Source organism: Monodelphis domestica, chromosome 1 (assembly GCF_027887165.1).
Source record: "Monodelphis domestica isolate mMonDom1 chromosome 1, mMonDom1.pri, whole genome shotgun sequence".
NCBI classification, from domain to species: Eukaryota; Metazoa; Chordata; class Mammalia; order Didelphimorphia; family Didelphidae; genus Monodelphis; species Monodelphis domestica.
In genome coordinates this window covers 719,118,765-719,136,139 of record NC_077227.1, presented here as the reverse complement: position 1 = coordinate 719,136,139, position 17,375 = coordinate 719,118,765, and the positions used below count along the sequence as shown (strand labels likewise).

Here is a 17,375-nt window from a genome sequence, read left to right as displayed (position 1 = left end):
TCCTTGATTTCTAATGGTCATTTAACAAACCTCCTAAAATATAATTTTTTATTATTTAAGATATAATTTTAAATTTTACAGGTCCCTACCCTCTCTCCTGAGCTATACTTCTCTTTTTCCAGTTCTTCCTAGAAGACCCATTCTTGAGTTCCTTGAGAACTTGAATCCACTGAAGTGATGTTTCACCATCACCTTAAATCCAACCCGTCCATAGCAGAGATTGTCTTCCCTCACCAACAAGTAGGCACTCAAAAAGTCCTTGGGCACGAGTATATTGATTGCTTGCTTGGCAAAAGAGTTTGATATGGACAGAACATGAGACTCTTGAATGGACCTGGGTGAGTAGAGCATAGTTCTAGGCTCCAGGGCTATTCTTTCTGGAACTGGAAGGCCTTAAAGTATTGGAAAAACTGAGTCTCAGTGGACTCTTACTCTGAGAAAACTGGGACCAAATGCAGGGGAGATGTTGGGTTCATCCATCAAAAGATGAAGGATGATGTTCTTGATATATGCAAACCCCACCTCCCTACCCATCATAGGCCCTAAAGGAGATTGACTCATTCCCATTCTACAAAGGTTCACACACTAAGGCTCCAGAGAGGAGCTTTGCCCAGAGATAAAAAGCAGAGTCTACAAGCTGGGCACTGGGGCTGGGAATTCATAGCACTGGCCTCCCCACTCCTACCGACTCTGCTCAAAATAGAACTGTGTTCTGGGGGATGGCTCGCTCTCCTTGGTGAGTTTGACTGGCTCCTGGGGCTCTGTTGGAGCCTCAAGGAACCAACCTGGCCAGGCGGCTGACTCTAGCTGGAAGGTAGAGCCAGAGCTGCTCCTGAAGAAGGTGAAACGGGTGGCCTCCTCCCCACCCTTATACAGCTCCTCGATGTTCACATCCTATGGGAGAAAGGGATACTTTATCAAAGGGAGGTTATTGGGGCAGAGTGTCTCTTTGGGTTGGGGAGTAGAGGAATTGGCACTCAGAAAGAAATAAAGAAAGGGCTCTTGGGAATGGTGATCTTTTTATTTTTTAATTCTTACCTTTTGTCTTAGAATGGATACGAGGCTCGATGGATAGAGAGCCAGGCCTAGAGATGGGAGGTCTGAGGTTCAAATATGGCCTTGGGCACTTCCTAGCTGTGCAGTCCTAGTCAAGTCACAACTCCCATTGCCTAGCCCTCTTCTGCCTTAAAATCCACATATAGTACTGATTCAAAGATGGAAGGTAAGGGTTTAAGATAATTAATATTAGCTTTTGGTGCCAAGGCAGAAGAGTGGTAAGGGCTAGGCAATGGGGGTTAAGTGACTTTCCCAGGGTCACACAGCTAGGAGATGTCTGAGTCCTCATTTGAACCCAGGAGCTCCCATTTGCAGGCCTGGGGCTCTATCCACTGTGTCACCTGACTGTCTTGGGAGGGTTATCTTTTTTTTTTTAAACCCTTACCTTCCATCTTGGAGTCAATACTGTGTATTGGCTCCAAGGCAGAAGAGTGGTAAGGGTTAGGCAATGGGGGTTAAGTGACTTGCCCAGGGTCACACAGTAGGGAGGGTTATCTTTTAAAGAAGGAAGGTATTGCTATTATGTGGATGGAGAGGGGGGCAGGAGAAAATGGAGACCCTGCTATTTCTCTCCCAGTTGGAGTGTAGGAGATGGGAAGACTAGGAATAGGGAACCTCTACCCCAAAGCTCGTCACCCTCTCCTTTTCCCCACATACTAAAGGAGGTACCCTAACATCAGAGAAAGAACTTGAGACTGGGAGGCAGATCTTATCAGACTCAGATGATGGGATCTCAGGGGACCTGGAACATACTCACCTCCAACTGTAGCAAAGGACCCTCTCCTGATTCTACACATGCTAAGCATCGAGATCCATCCTGAATGCCCATAATGATGGGGAACTTGTTCCGATCGAGGGATCTATTGGGAAGCACGCAGACCTTCTCTAAGAGAAAAGAGAAAGGGAGCTTAGAGATGGAAGGGAGCCGAAGTGATCACTGCGACAAAGGCAAGAACCTGGGCAGCGTTGGCCCTTCCTCAGACGAGGTACGCTTCCCCAGACCTGCTTCATAAGGCTTGGCAGGGAGCTCCATTGCTTTCCTGGGCTACTCTAGGCAGAAAGAATGAGGTGTCCTTTGCCCAGTATTGGGACAGAGATGTCCCTGTCCAGCCAAACCTGGCAGGTCAGGTGGGACCTGCCGGGATCAGTGATTGGGGGGAGAATGTCTCCAAGCTGGTTTCCTGTAAAGCTTGTGGTGGAGGTTTTCTGGGCTTCCTGCACCCCATTCCCTCTTCAGGCTTTGTCTTACAAAAGAGCATTAGGAAAATCCTTGTGTGAAGTCCTTGTTCCCAGGGAATGAGAACCTCTTATCAGTCTGGTTAGCTATCAATTCCAAAATGGTGATTTCCAAGAAAATCTTTTACTTCATTCTTATCAAAGGTCTAACCAGTTTCTGAGTGGAAAACTGGGTCAGAGGTTAGGAAGGGATCCTAAAGCTAGGAAGGTGGATTGGGGGAGGAACCAGATGAAGCTGAACCACCTTAAGGGCATTCCCTGTCTCCACCCTTCACAGCACTGAACGTTTTGGGGAAATAATTCACTAAGATTCTCTGTCGTTTTAAGTGATTATTCTATCAAGTGAATTCCAAATAGTCAACCTGAATTTTCCCCTGAGTTTTGTCAGTTTTATCATGGGGTCATGTCATTGTTTGGGGATACTTTCTTTTTTAAACTCTTACCTTCCATTTTAGAATCAATACTGTGTATTGATTCCAAGGCAGATGAGCAATAAAGGCCAGGCAGTGGGAGGTAAGTGACTTGCCCAGGATCACACTAGGAAGTGTCTAAGGTCAGGTTTGAACCCAGGACCTCCTGTCTTTAGGCCTGACTCTCAATTCACTGACCCACCTGGTTGTCCCTGTATACTTTCAATTGAATTCAAAACAGTCAGAGAGGATTTCAAAAGCATGGAGAAACTCTGCCCTTTTACATCTCTCTCAATCTCTCTCTTTCTCTTCTCTCTCTCTCTCTCTCTCTCTCTCTCTCTCTCTCTCTCTCTCTCTCTCTCCCCATTTCTCCTTTTTCTTTTCCCTTTCCCTCCCTTCCCCTCCTTCTCCCTCTCCCTCTTCCCTTTCTCTGTTTCCCTCTCTTCCTTTATTATTCCTTCCCTCCCATTCTCTCTCTCTCTCTCTCTCTCTCTCTCTCTGTCTCTCTCCTTCCCTCCCTTCTCTTCCCCTCTTCTCTTTCTCCCTGGAATTCCCTTCTTCCCCTTCCCTCTGTTACTCTGTCACTGGCACTCCTTTTCTCTCCCTCTCCCTCCCTCTGTCTCTATAAATGATTCTGTGTGGTTTTGTGTCTGTGTTGGTCTTTCTCTGTCTCTGTCAGTTTCTCTGCCTGTCTGCCTGCCTGCCTGCCTGTCTATTTGCCAGTCTGTTTCACTCTGTCTTTCTCTTTCCTGGGTCTCCCTGGAGCTAAAATAATTTAATTAAAGTAGACTTGTGCCCCAAACAAAGAATATGGCAGGTTTTGTCCACATCCTTGTGGCGCCTCAAAGCTTCTCTTGTACCTGTAAAGGATGATGTTGGCTCCAGTTTGGTGGGAGGAGGGGAAGAGGGGAAGGCCAGGTGGGTGGCCTAGAATGCCTGGAGCTTCTCACCTGCACCATAGAACTCCGAGTTCGGATCTCCTACTAGGAGCTGATCATTCCTCAAGTATAAAGGCTTCTGTTCGGCATCCTTAATTCTGAAATATGTTCAGGTTAGCATTAGACCCAAATACCACGCCCCAACCACATCTATGTAGTCACATACTATTCCACCCCAAAGCCTGTCAAGGCTCCCCTTTTTAACCATGTTGTTGGTATTGTTCAGTCATGCCTGACTCTTCATGACCCCATTTGGGATTTTGTTGGCAAAGATCCCAGAATGGTTTTTCATTTCCTTCTCCAGTTCATTTTACAAAGGAGGAAACTGAGGCAAACAGGGTTGAAGTGATTTACCCAGGGTCACACAGCTAGAATATGAGGCCACTGTGCCACCCGGCTGCCCTTTCCCCTCCCTGCCCCATACACTGAAGCAGATATCCCAATTCATCAAGAACACGGGCCTGGGAAGTTCATGTCCTGACTTAGCCATTGACTCAACATGTGACCAAAGATAAATTCCTTGCCCTTCAGATGCCTCAGCTTTTTCATCTGTCCAACCCATTGATTTTACAGATGAATCCAGACCAAGCAGGTTACTTCACCAAGTCCCTCAGGCAGTAAGTGTTGAAGGAATCATTTGAACCCAGGTCCTCTGACTCCAAGCCTTCAACTCTAATACACAAATGCTCTGCTCACCTTCAACTGGGTTTAAACTGTAATCCCAAAAGCTGAATAATCCTCAATCTTGGGAGAAAGGGGAGTGGCTACTCCTTGTTCCCTCTCAATGGAAGGAGACACGATAGAAAGAGAACAACTTTCAGAAGCAACTTGTCAGAAGAGCATAGATTCAGAACTGGAAGAGACCTCAGAGTCTATGGGGTACCCAGAACTGAACCCCACCTCCTCATCTGGAAAATGGTGAAATCTAGAGCCAAGAGGCTAAGGTATTGGTCCAGGGTCACTCAAACTATTAAAGCTGAGGGGAAGGATTTGAACCTAGGACCTCTGACTCCAGAGGTAATAGACTATACCAATAATGGGAAGAGTAAGAAAGTCTAGGTTTACATTCTGGCTCAGTTAGGTGACACAATGGATAGGATGCTGGGCCATGAAGACTCAGCTTCCTGAGCCAGACACTAGCTCAGACACCCTGGGCAAGTCATTGAAGCCAGTTTACCTCAGTTTTCTCATCTGTAAAATGAGCTGCAGAAGGAAATGGCAAACTGCTCTAGCATCTCTGCTAAGAACGTTCCAAATGGGGTCACAAAGAGTCAGACACAACTGAACAATAAGTTTCATTACTGAAAAATGATCCAATAACAATAAAAGCCTTGCCTTCTCCACAAAATGGAGGTGATGGCTTGGATGAAAAACAGAAGCACAAAATTTGAGAATTAGAAAGGACTTCAGTTCTGTAACTATCTGATTCAACCCATACGAGAAAAGGAATCTCCTTTAGACAATACCCAGCAACTGGTCCTCCAGTCTCTGTCCCAGGACCTCCAGGGAGTGGAAACCCATTACTCAGAGACAGAACACTCTACTTTGAATAGCTCTCGTTGTCAGGAAGCCTTTGCTACCCTCAGGTCCAAGTTTGCTTCTTGACAATGTCAATCCAATACTCCTGATTCTTCTTTCTGGGGCCAAACAGATCAAACAGATCTTCCGTGGGTGAATTCCTTCAAATGCTTGGACACAGATGCTCTGAGACTTCTCTGCCCCAGGTTGCACAGCCTGAGCTCCTTTGTCTGATTCTTACATGTCAAGGGTTCAAAATCCATTTATTAATAATAGCTAGCATTACACAGGGCTTTAATGGCTGCAAAACACTTTACAAATAATCCTCACAGGAGCTCTGAGAGGTAGTTACTATTATCATCCCCATTTTACAGATCAGGAAACAGACAAATAGAGGTTAAGTGACTTTCGGGGTGAAATAATGGGTCGCATGGAGAATAAGTGAGTCTAGATTTGACTTCAGATCTTACTGAATCCATTTTCATCTTCCTATCCATTAGAGCTCCTGGTTGTCCTCCTCAGAGAGATTTGCACCTTTTCCTCACTGGGTCTCCAATATAGCACCCAGAACTAGCCAACTATTGCTAGCCTGTTCATATAAGACGACTTCCCTTCATGTAGACATTTTTGTAGCTGTGATTGCAGGGACTGGACTTTCTGCCTTATCCCTCCCCATCTCAACAATCTAGAAACACATCTAGAACTACCCCAGGGTAGAAATTCATTCTCCCTGCAGAATTGATAAGAATTTGGACTGGTTGGGCTGTTCCCAGATTTGTCTGTCTCAGCTTTTTTTTCTGGCATGTTCCTGAATTCTACCTAAGAATGGATGAGGTGTTGTGTCATGGTAGATCATGGCTGGTCCAGCTTTGCTTCTCAACTTTGCTTGGCCAAGGGCTTTCCTGTGGCTAAAGAAATCTCACTGGAGATGGCCAAGGTTCCCTTCAAAATCATTTAAGGCCCACATTGTGCCATAATAACAGGCCCAGAAGATAAATACAGGGCTTTGGAAGAGAGGAGAAAGAGGAAAAGGCTGTGAGAAACATCAAAGTAATGCCCATGGTTACTTTTGGCCATTGGGGGAGTCCCATGTTGCATGAATCATGCCTCAGAAGGATCTCAGAAGAATTCCTCATTCCTTCTAAAGGTGCTGAAGCAAGATTCTAGCCATTTCCTCATGGGGTTCCTCTAACCAGACATTGGCCCTGGCTAACACCTATGGGTGCTAAAGTCAGTTTCACTTACCCATTTTGAGTCAAAGTCCTATTACTACCGAGGCTTTCTGCAGAGCTTGCACAGGGAGACTAGACCAGGAAGTGATACCAGAACACCCATTAGAATTTCCCTGCTTCATAGAGATCTTTTTAATTGACTTATTCATTCAGGTCCAGCCGTCATTTAGCTAATTTGTGACTCATGTTCCCCTATGAGCCAATGTAAGCTCCTTGTGGCTAAGATCTGGCTCCTATTTCTTTGGTTTTTGCAGTCGTGGGATTTGAGGGTTAAATGGGATCTGCAGTGGCCAGTTAATTCAACTCATATATGAAAGGAATTCCTATTGGGAGACGCTGGCCAAGGGATTATTTAGTCTATGCCTGAAGACCTCTGGGGAACGGAAAACATCTGCCACTCAAAGAAGGCCACTCCACTTTGGGACATTCTCCCTGAGATGTTTTTTCCTGATGGTGAAGCCTCCATTTTCCTCTTGGAAGCTCTGGTTTTGCCCTTTTGTGCCCAGATGGAATGAGTCTGATCCCTTCTGTACGTGACAGCCTTCAGACACATGACAGCCAGCTCTTGTGGCCCCCTGAATCTTCACAAAGGCCGAGGAAAGTGGACAAACTTACACAAAGTACCGGGCCATGGGGAGGGAACACATCTCTGTGGTCTAAGGAGGAAGGCCCCTGAGAAAGGAAAGGAAGAGAAAGCTCTAGTTAGGAAAGGAAGGCATTGGGAAGCCTGGGGACCTGACCATCTACACATCTGGGATTTCTAGGTCCCCGTATACACTGAGATCAGCTGGCAGTGGTGAGGGATTAATGAACATGTATGACCTCCAAATGAAAAGTGCAAACCCTGCCCTGTAAAGCACTTCACAATCTGCCTCCAGTTGACCCCCCCCCAATTTAAATACACATTATGCCTGCTTAGGCACTCTAGATTCCAGCCAAACTGACCTTCCCACAGTGCCCAACACATGAAATCCCGTCTCGTCCTTTCACACCTTTGTGCGCCTCTTCCACATCTCCACCTTTTGGAATCTGTAGCTCACTTAGATGCTCAGTTCAAATATTGTCTCCTACAAAAGCCCCTTCCTCATCTCTCCAGTCATTAGAACTCCTCTGTCTTTATTTGTACATATTTGGGGACTTGTTTCCCCCAATAAAGAGTAAGTGTCTTCAGGGTAGGGTCTCTGTCACTCTCTCTCTCCTTCCCTACTTCTCTCTGTCCCCTTTCCCTCTCTCTATCCCTTTTTCCTCTCTCCCCTCCTTTTTTCCCTCCATCCCTCCCATTATCTCTTTGTCATCGTCTCTCTGTGTCTGTCTCTCCCTGCCATTTTCTATTTGTCTTTGAGTTTGTCTAAATCTGTTTGTGTGTCTATTTCTCCTCTTTCCCTCCCTCACTTCTCCCTCTGTCTGTTCCTCCCTCTTCCCATCTCTGTCCCTTGGTGTCTCTGTCTGATTCTGTTTGTCCCCATGTCTGACTCTTTCTCCCTCTGACCCTCTCTGAAGACCTTGTTTTGAGGACCATCTTAAACAGACAGCTATTACCTAACCCCAGGCAAGACTGGAGATCTCTCTGAGCCTCAATTTCCTTATCTGTAAACTGAGAATTTAATACCTATATTCCTGCCTCACAGTTAGAATGAAAGCCCTTTGTAAACCATCAGGCATTATTAGAAAAATGTGAGCTCTTGCTTTTAAACTCTGCATCCCCCCCACATACTAGCTTTGTTAACTTAGACGAAGTCCCTTTAGTCCTCCAAGTCTCAGTTTCCTCAAGTTGGACATGATGCTCTTTCATTCACATCCTTGATTAACCCTAAAATTCCTGATTCCTGGAGAATAGAGATCAGGAAGGGATTTGGGGTGTGGGTAGCAGGGGTAGGCACAGCTGTGAATCTTGACTTCCTTCTCCCTGTCTTGACTCTTTCCCCTGGGTCCAGGTCCTGGCTGTGTGTAAGCATCCAGGAAAAGGTGGCTATGCCCCTAGTCCCTGGTTGTGTGGAGAGGGAAAGATGCAGGAGAGGAGAGATGAGAGACCTGCTTTTTGTCAACTGAAATGCCAAGATATGACTGAAAATTGGTAAATTACAAGAGATGAGCTTGGAACATCATGACTGGAGGTGGCAACTGTTCTGTCAAAGGTTTTAAGAAGAGAAATCCAACTGGTCTCCATTCTGGCTCAAAGAGAACTAGAGGGCTCTAGCTCTAGTAGGGTTGAGATGCAGAAATCTATATTATAATTGGCCCTGATTGGTGTGTATTTAAAATTAGGGAAATCAGTGTGTTTTGGAGCACTAGAGTGGGAGTCAAGAGAGCTGAGCCTTAGTCCTCCCGACTGCTCTAATTTACTGATTAAACTTGGGTCAGTAACATAAACTCCCCAAGCCTCAGTTTCCTCCTTTTTAAAAGAAATCTAGGCAACCTCTTAAGATCCCTTTAGCTCTAAATCTGAGGAATCCAAAGATGACAGACCACATGATGTCATGGAAAAAGGACTGTTTGCGGCATTAAAGTTCCTAAGTTTAAATCTGCTTCTGATGCTTATTACCTGTATGATCTTGGGGGGGGGGTGTGTAAATCATTTCAATTCTCCTAGCTTCAGTTTCCTTATTTGTAAATGAGTGGTTTGGGCTAGATGACCTCTGAGATCCCTTCTAGCCTTAGAGCTATCATATTTGTTGTAAGGTTTCCTTTTCACAAAAGCATCCTTTTGTTACCCCCCCCCCCCCATATTATTCTCCCATTCTGCTTCCACCACTCCCCCAGTCCATAATAACAACTCTGTCCCACCCTTACCAGTCCATAATAACTTACAACTCTGTCCCACCCTTAGTCTTTTCTCTAAAGTGATCACATTTCAGATGGACCTACACAGCACACAGGAGAGAGGAAATTTAGGTGAATCCCTTGGGTGTTCACAAAAATGGATGAGTCAGTGTTGGTGTTGGGGGTAGGAGACATAGCTCGGTATAGTGGGTATGGCTAAAAAGAGGAGCATCAATCAATCAAAAAAAGGAAGATGGCCCCAAGCTGCAAAATTGACCCACAAGGCAGAAGTATGAGAAAAGAAGCCTGTCCTAATAAGTATCTGATTCTCCACAAGCAAGGAGAGAAAGAAATCGAAAAGAATGAAGGGTGCAGAATGCATATATGCCTGTATTTGAGTATGTGTAGTAGCATGTCACCAAGGAATGTATTAGGAGGGGCAGCAATTCACGCCCAGGACTGACTTTCCTATTGTAGGACATGGGGAACCTTAGTCAGATAAGACACATTTCTCTAGAATTAAAGCAAGGTTTCAGCCTAAATCCATTCTTATTAGATGTGGGACTTTGGGCAAATCACTAAGAATCCATTTCCTCATTTTCATTATATAATGGGCGTATTCATACCTCACTGGCTACTTTCTACTTATGTCACAAGAATGTCCTAAGAATCAAAATATATGTCTCTGAAAGTGTTTTGGGAGCTCTAAAAATGCCATATGAATGTGTGATTAATATATGATCATTAACACTTTGGTCTTCCCATTTCTCTTGAGATATTATTTCAATGGAAACTCTTCTTCATCCATGACTTCTTCATCTTCCCACTAAAATTCTGCATTCAGATCTCCTGGCAATATCTATGACTCAACATGTTCAGAAATCAAACACAATATTTTCCCCCCTGTTCTGTGCTAGCCAACTCTTTGTGATACTGTTTGGGCTTCTCTTGGAAGACCCTGGAGTTGTTTGCCATTTCCTTCTCCAGATCACTTTACAGATGAAGAAACTAAGGGAAACAAAATTAAGTGACTTGTCCAGGGTCACACAGCCAGTAAGTATCTGAGGCCAGAGATAAACTCAGGAAAATGAATCTTCCTAACTCCAGGCTAGGTGTTATATCCACTGTGCCACCTAGCAGCCCTTAAAACAAAATCCCTGGGGTAGTTAGGTGGTTCAGTGAATAGAAAGCTAGACCTAGAGATGGAATATCTTGGGTTCAAACCTGGCCTCAGGCACTTCCTAGCTGTATGACCCTGGGTAAGTCATTAAAGCCCAATTATTTAGTCCTTACAACTCTTCTGTCTTGGAACTGCTACTTAGTATTGATTCTAAGATGGAAGATAAGGTTTTTTAAAAAAACTAACTCCTTGCCCCAATTTCTCTATTTCCTATGGAAGGGGGGGGGGAGAATAAACATTTATTAATCACCAACTAAATACCAAGAACATTACTAAACAGCTTTAAAGTGTTATCTCATTTGAATATCAGGACATATTTGGGATGAAGGAGCTGACATCATCCCTATTTTTCATCTGAGGAAGCTAAGGCAGACAGAAACTGAATGAATTACCTAGAGTCACATGACTAATAAGTGTCTGAGGCTGGATTTGAACTTGATTGTTCCTGACTCCAGGTCCATTGTGCTATCCATTGTGCTACCTACCTCCCAACATCATAAATCAAGAGCTGGAAAGGAACTCAAGAGTCTAATCTGTTTCATTTTACAGTTGTGGAAACCAAAGGCCAGGAAGATTAAATGAATTGCCTGGTTGTAATTGCTGTAATTGTTGTAATTGTCAGTTATAATTGTCACTAGCTATAATTGTCAGAAGCAGGATTTGAACCCAGGTTTTAAAATCTCTGATCTAGTGCTCATTCTACTGAACCATGACACTGCTTCTGTCATTGGTCACACTGTTGATCCTCAGTCAACCTAACTCATTAGCATAGACTCTATCCTTGTCTCCTTATGGGGGTCCAAACTTTTATCAGAGCCCTGTCAATTCTTCTTTCATAGTTTCTCTCTGATACATCCTTTTACCTCTATTTCCACTGCAGTCACAGAGCCCTAAACAACGCCCTTTATCTCTGACGGCATTTGTCTTCCTGTCCGGCACATACTTCGCAGATCTACAATTCCGTCATTGTGGGTGCTTCCTGGCCCTTCTGTCATTTAGTAGAAGATATTTGAGGCCTTCTGTCTTTAGTCAATAAAAGCCTCACCCTGGATACAGTCTGGAGATGAGTCACCTCAAATTGTGCTGGGACGACTCAGACAAAAGATACATAATCCATTCCCTGGTCATTACTCAAAGCCTTTCTACCTTGGTTGTATCTGCCAGAAATTGTGCTCTGCTGGCATCCCATGAGAAAGACTTCAGAAACATTGACCTTCAGTTGAATTGGTTTCTGGTCTGTCCTTGCCTACTCCAAGATCTCCTAAGACCTCTCTTTAGCTTTACCATAGAGCTCAAAAGTTTAAAGTTTACCAGGAAAGAATGAGAAAGGGAGGAGAACAAGCATGGGCATTGAGGAAGGAGAGAGAGGGAGGGAGAGAAACAGAGAAACAGAGAGACAGAGACAGAGAGAAATAGAGAGAGACAGAGAGAGACAGAGACATGTGGGGAGAGGGAGGGAGAGGAAAAGGGAGAGAGAGGAGTGAGAGGGACAGATAGATGGATAGAGACAAAGAGAGAAAGGGAGACAGAATAACAGAGAGAGGAAGAGATTTGGAGGGGGAAGGAAAGAGGGAGGAAGACGGAGAGGGATGGAGAAAGGAAGAAAGCAAAGAGAGGAGAGAGGGATGGAGGGGGTAAAATAGATAGAGATAGAGTCAAAGAGTGGGAGGAAAGGAAGAGAAAGAGAGTAGGAAGGAGAAAATGTGAGTAAAAGAGAGAGAGGGAGGGATGGAGAAGACAGTGAATAGGATTAGAGAAGAGAAATTGAGGACCAAAAGGAAAGAAGAGACAGAAAAGAAATAGAAATGGTAGAAAAATAGAGAAAGGAGAGAAGAGAAATGAGGAGACAGAGACAGGCATAGAAACAGAGACAGAAAGAATGGTGTTGAGAGGACACACACACACACACACACACACACACACACACACATCTTAGCCACCACTGACCTGTAGGTCCTGATGTAGAGCTCTTAAATCCTGGTGCTTGGAAACTCAGTCTGACTGTTTCACTGTCTGTCCAGTGTGTTTATAGGTCCTGGTCAATGTGGGTCAAACAAATTGTTCCCCCTATAATTGACTCAGGAAGGGTAACAAAAAAAAGATCCAAGGGTTTCACAACTCTTCTGGGTCACTAGGGATAATAACTGGGATGGGGGCATTAATGAATGTTTGCTACGAGGTTGAGATCCCAAGCATTTAGGTTCCTGCTCCTGGCCCTGCCATCATGGTTGTTATTATTGGTGGCATCAGTAGTCAAACAAATATGGGTTATGGCATGGCCAAGCCAGTCGCACTCCTGTGCTCTCTCTTTCCATGTCTTGAGCTTGGGTATCACTGGCCACTTTCTTAAGGGGAAATCTCTAAGTCTGTCTCTACTCCTCACCTGCTCCCTCTACTCCCAAGTCACAGCATCCTGAGACAGAGGAAGTCAAGGAATTACAGGGAACATTCTGAGAGAACAGAAAACCGATCAATCTTTGATTGGTCTCAAGGTCAGACAGATGTCAGTACACAAACAAAAAATGAGTTCCAATGTCATTTCACTTAGTCTTTTCCAGGGGACAGACAGTAGAATTTGCACATTCTCCACAAGTTGCAGAAAGTGTTGCATGGTCTCAATGGGAAGATAGCAAATGAAAATGGATAGATGGATGGATGAAAAGGAATGAATCAAGTACCTAGTGTGTGTCAGGGACTGTACTAAGCACCAAGGTATCAAGGATGCAAAGTCCCTGCCCTCAAGGAGCTCTCATTCAAATGGTAGTGTTCCAACAACTATCTACAAGCAAGATATAGCCAAGATAAAATGGAGATAATCTCAGATGGAAGACACTAAATCAAGGGGAACTTGGGAAAAGCTTCTTGGGTTTTAGCTAACACTTAAAAGAATCTAGGGAAAGCCTAGAGGCAGAGATAAGGATGGAGAGAATTCCAGGCAGGGGAAACAGTCAATGAAACTGTCCAGATTTGGGAGGTGGCATATCTTGTGTGGGTAAAGCAAGGATGCCAACATCACTATATCATAGAATATGTGGGAAGAAGTAAGGTGTAAGATGCCTTGAAAGGTGGAAAAGGTCCAGGTTATGGCAAACTATTAATAATGCTATAATTTGTTTTAAGGTTTACAAAGCACTTTTCTTGCACGCGCATACACACACACACACACACACACACACACACACACACACACACACACACAAACCAAAATCAAAACCAAAAACCAAGTTTTTATAAAAACTCTGAAGTGACTACTTATATCTCTTAGCTCCATTGTTATGAGTTTTGCAAGATCCATGAGAGTAGGGATCAAGTCCTTTCTAAACTCAGCATCTTTCCCACTGTCCAACACATGCTCTATACATAGTAGGTATTCATTAAACAGAGAAAAATGACCCCACTTTTCTGCAGATGAAGAAACTGAGGCTCAGAGAGACTAGGTGACCTGTCTGAGATCAGAGTTAGTAAGGATCAATGTAAGAACCCAGATCTCCTAAATTCAATTCCAATGTTCTTCCCACTACACTACATTATCAGGTTATTTTCTGAGAACCACAGTAGATTTCATTTTATTCAGAACCTCCCATGATGGATCTTGAACTTCCTTTGCCAGAGATAGAAATGAGAAGCAAAGTTACTAGATGCACTCATGAGCACACATGTGTGATCTTTTCCTTATTCTTTTATTTCCGTATTCTCCCAAGACAAAGACTAATCACACTCTTTTTTATCTTATTTTATTATCTTTTGTTTTTATATTGCTCTTGCTTAAAGAGATATCCGTCACTCCTCCCTGCCTCTCAAGCCATCTCTCACCCCTCCCAACCAAATAAATCATTCCTTGTAAGAAAAAAAAAAAAGGAAAGATTTTCAAAGAGAGAAGAGGGAGCAGAATCACGTCTGCTCTCTTACCAGCTGCTCCAGATCGTGGCGCTGACCAGCACAATGGCATCCACTGTCCTGCTTCACCCTGGCCCCAGCAGCTAGAGTCCTGGACAGATAGACTGCTCTGTTTTTTCACCTGACATCTTTCAAATAGCATACATGTTACAACCAGAAGTGGAGATGCTGACAGATGGTGGGTGGTACTGCTCTTGATGCTATCATGGGCAGAAACAGCAAAACCAGTAAGGCAGCTCTCTTATAATATCAATCATGAATGAATTGTCTATGGAACTGATTTATAATAGGTCCTATACTAAAATTAGAATGGTGCAAAGAGAGTTCTCATGGCCTTTGCGTGAGGAGGATCATGTACAGTTTCAGAATATACTTATTCTGCTGGAAGGAATCTTTCCTTCATCATATCTCACTTTGGAATCATCTTCGAAATGTATCACGTATTCATGAGTATTCACTTTATCTTTGCACGTCTTAGCTCCCTTTATAAGGCTGTACACTCCTTGAGGGCAGGGACTGTTTATCACAATTAAAACGGATGGTTTCCAATTTAACGACTGGGTCAGGACTCCAGAAGATCAAAGGCTTAGAATGTTGGCTCAAATTAAGGAAGGTGAAATTTAATAGGGATCTAGGTAAAGTCTTACAATATGAGCAGGGGGTAAAAGGTTCAGAGACAGATTTTTGTTTGAGGTAAGGAGTAATTTCCAGACAATCAGAGCTATATAAAAGGGAAATGGAGAATGGAGAAGCAATGGGCTCTGCCTCACTGGAAGCCTTCAAGCAAAGGCTGAGGAGCCCTTGTTAATGATGGTGTAGGCAGCCAAGCGAAACTTGGCTCAGGACAGGTTGGGCTGGGCTGAAGGCATCAAACTCCCTGCTGTAGGCCATGTGGTGCCAAGAAAAACTCTTGAGTATGTCCTAAAAGATTCCTGAACCAGATCAAAATTACTCATTCTGAGGCAGGAGAGTGGTAAAGGCTGGTCAAATAGGGTAAAATGACTTGGCCAGGGTCACACAGCTAGGAAGTATCTAGGGTCAGATTTTAAACCAAGACCTCCATTCTCTAGACCTGGATCCCTATCCACTGAGCCACCTAGCTGCCCCTATACCACTTTTCTTAGTGACTTTGAAGGAAGGATTCTCTTTCTTGTGCATGTTAGATTCAATAACTTCTTTGGTCTCTCAAAAATTTGAGCTACTTTAGCTTTGTGCCTTATTTGTCCCTGAGCCTAGCTAGTCCTATGTATGAAACATAGCTGGAACTCAACAAATGTTTGTTGTACAAGACCTATGTAGATATACCTATTTGTTTTCACATTCTCCTCTGTTTCCACTTAGACCAGCATATATCAGGGATAAGAACAGATAACAGGGATAATAATACTAGGTAACATTTATATAATATGCCTAGTATATGCCAGGCACTCTGCTAAAAGTTTTATTTAAGTATTATCTCATTTGATCCTCAAAGCAACTCTGGGATGTAAAGAAAATATCCCTATTTTATAGTTGTGGAAACTGAGGCAGAGAGAAGTTAAATGACTTGTCCAAGGTGACAGAGCAAGTACGTGTCTGAATCTAGATTTGAACTCAGGCCTTCCTAACTCCAGACGCAGAATTCTACCCCTTTATCATTTTATTCTCACCACCACAACAAAGCAGGTACCTAATAAATTCTTGATCATCGATTGATTGAATTGTGAAATGATGAGACTGGTATTCATGAAGAGTTCCAATTGCTATTCTCTTGGGAAAAGTAAAGTTGTGAATGGAATCAAAGGTTTAGGCATCCTTAGAAGTGCCATTAATCTAGCCATTTGGGAGCCTCAGTACCATATTTTTTAATATTTCAATTGCTCTAAAGATATAATGTAGTGAGTAGAGAACCAGCCTTGAAACCAGGAAGATCTGTGTTCAAGTCCTTATTCCTCAGCAAAGTTTATGGCTAACTGTGATGACAGCACATTGAAGGCTTTTGTTTTGGGAGATTTTCTTCCATTTGTTTGGTTGGTGTTTTTATTGTTTTTATTGTTATTATTATTAATTATTATTATTCAAAAGCATACCTCAGGGTTTTTTTCAAGAAAATTTATATCTAGGTTAAGTGTTTATCATATATATTGATATTTTGTTATATCTAAAAATCTTCAAAACTGGAATGGAGTCCTGCTCAGATCACTTTAAGAACTTAAAAAAAAAGTCTGGTTTGAGTCATTTTCCCTCAGAAACGTTCTAGGTGCATGACCATGGACAAGTCACCTAACCTCTCAGCACACTAGACAACATTATAAGTTGTTGAGAAAGTGCCATCCTGAATTAGTAGGAAGAATATCTCTCTATCAGTGATAGAGACTGGTTGAAAGAGAAATTCTCTCTATACCATTGTCATTTCCTGTATGAATGAAATCACAAGTCTGGTCCTTATCCCTACAACTGTGTATAGTAAATGTATGCTAAATAATCATGTGAAAAGGTTCTGTTTTAGTCAATAAATTGGGAAAGAGATATGAATCTTAATGGGACAGGGACAAAATACAAGCCAATTTGAGATAAGTTGATTAAAGGTTGTTAATGCATTTATTAAATGTTATAAGTAAAGAATCTTATGAATCAGGGAAGTGGTTGTGCTAATGGAAAGATGGGGATATATTCAAGTGTTATTGTAGAAGAAAGAAATAGCAATATTTAGGTAAATGACTGGAGATATGGGATAAGCAAGAAAGAGTTCATTGAGGCAGCTAACCCAACCCTGCCATCCCTGACACTGCCCCATGCCAAGGGCCAACATTTTAGGAACAACTTAACTTTGGAGCCAGAGGACCTGATTCAAATCCTATCTCTGATGTTTATTTATTTTTTTAAACCCTTACCTTCAGTCTTAGAATCAATACTATGTATTGGTTCTAAGGCAGAAGAATGGTAAGGGCTAGGCAATGGGGGTCAAGTGACTTGCCCAGGATCACACAGCTAGGAAGTATCTCAGATCAGATTTGAACCCAGGACTTCCCATCTCTTGGCCTGGCCCTCAATCCACTGAGCCACCCAACTGCCCCCCCCCCCCATCTCTGATGTATAGTGTGTGTTAAATATATGGTTGGACTGAATATATTTAATTGGTTGCCAGGGATTTAATTACAAAATCCCT

General features: G+C 43.2%; 1 protein-coding gene across 2 annotated transcripts; it reads right to left on the bottom strand.

Annotated features, from left to right (window-relative positions):
- Positions 1-681: 681 nt before the first annotated feature.
- IL1F10 (interleukin 1 family member 10) lies at positions 682-14,486 on the bottom strand. 2 transcript variants are annotated; one of them, XM_001363480.4, is made up of 5 exons: positions 14,240-14,486; positions 7,006-7,062; positions 3,653-3,738; positions 1,814-1,941; positions 682-894 (listed from the first exon to the last, which is right to left on the bottom strand). In XM_001363480.4, exons 2-5 carry the CDS (start codon positions 7,035-7,037, stop codon positions 682-684), a joined length of 459 nt encoding a protein of 152 aa, XP_001363517.2. In that variant the 5' UTR covers positions 7,038-7,062; positions 14,240-14,486. The 2 variants fall into 2 exon arrangements, with proteins under 2 accessions (XP_001363517.2, XP_056668186.1); XM_056812208.1 differs by lacking the exon at positions 14,240-14,486 and adding an exon at positions 12,278-12,393.
- Positions 14,487-17,375: the final 2,889 nt, after the last annotated feature.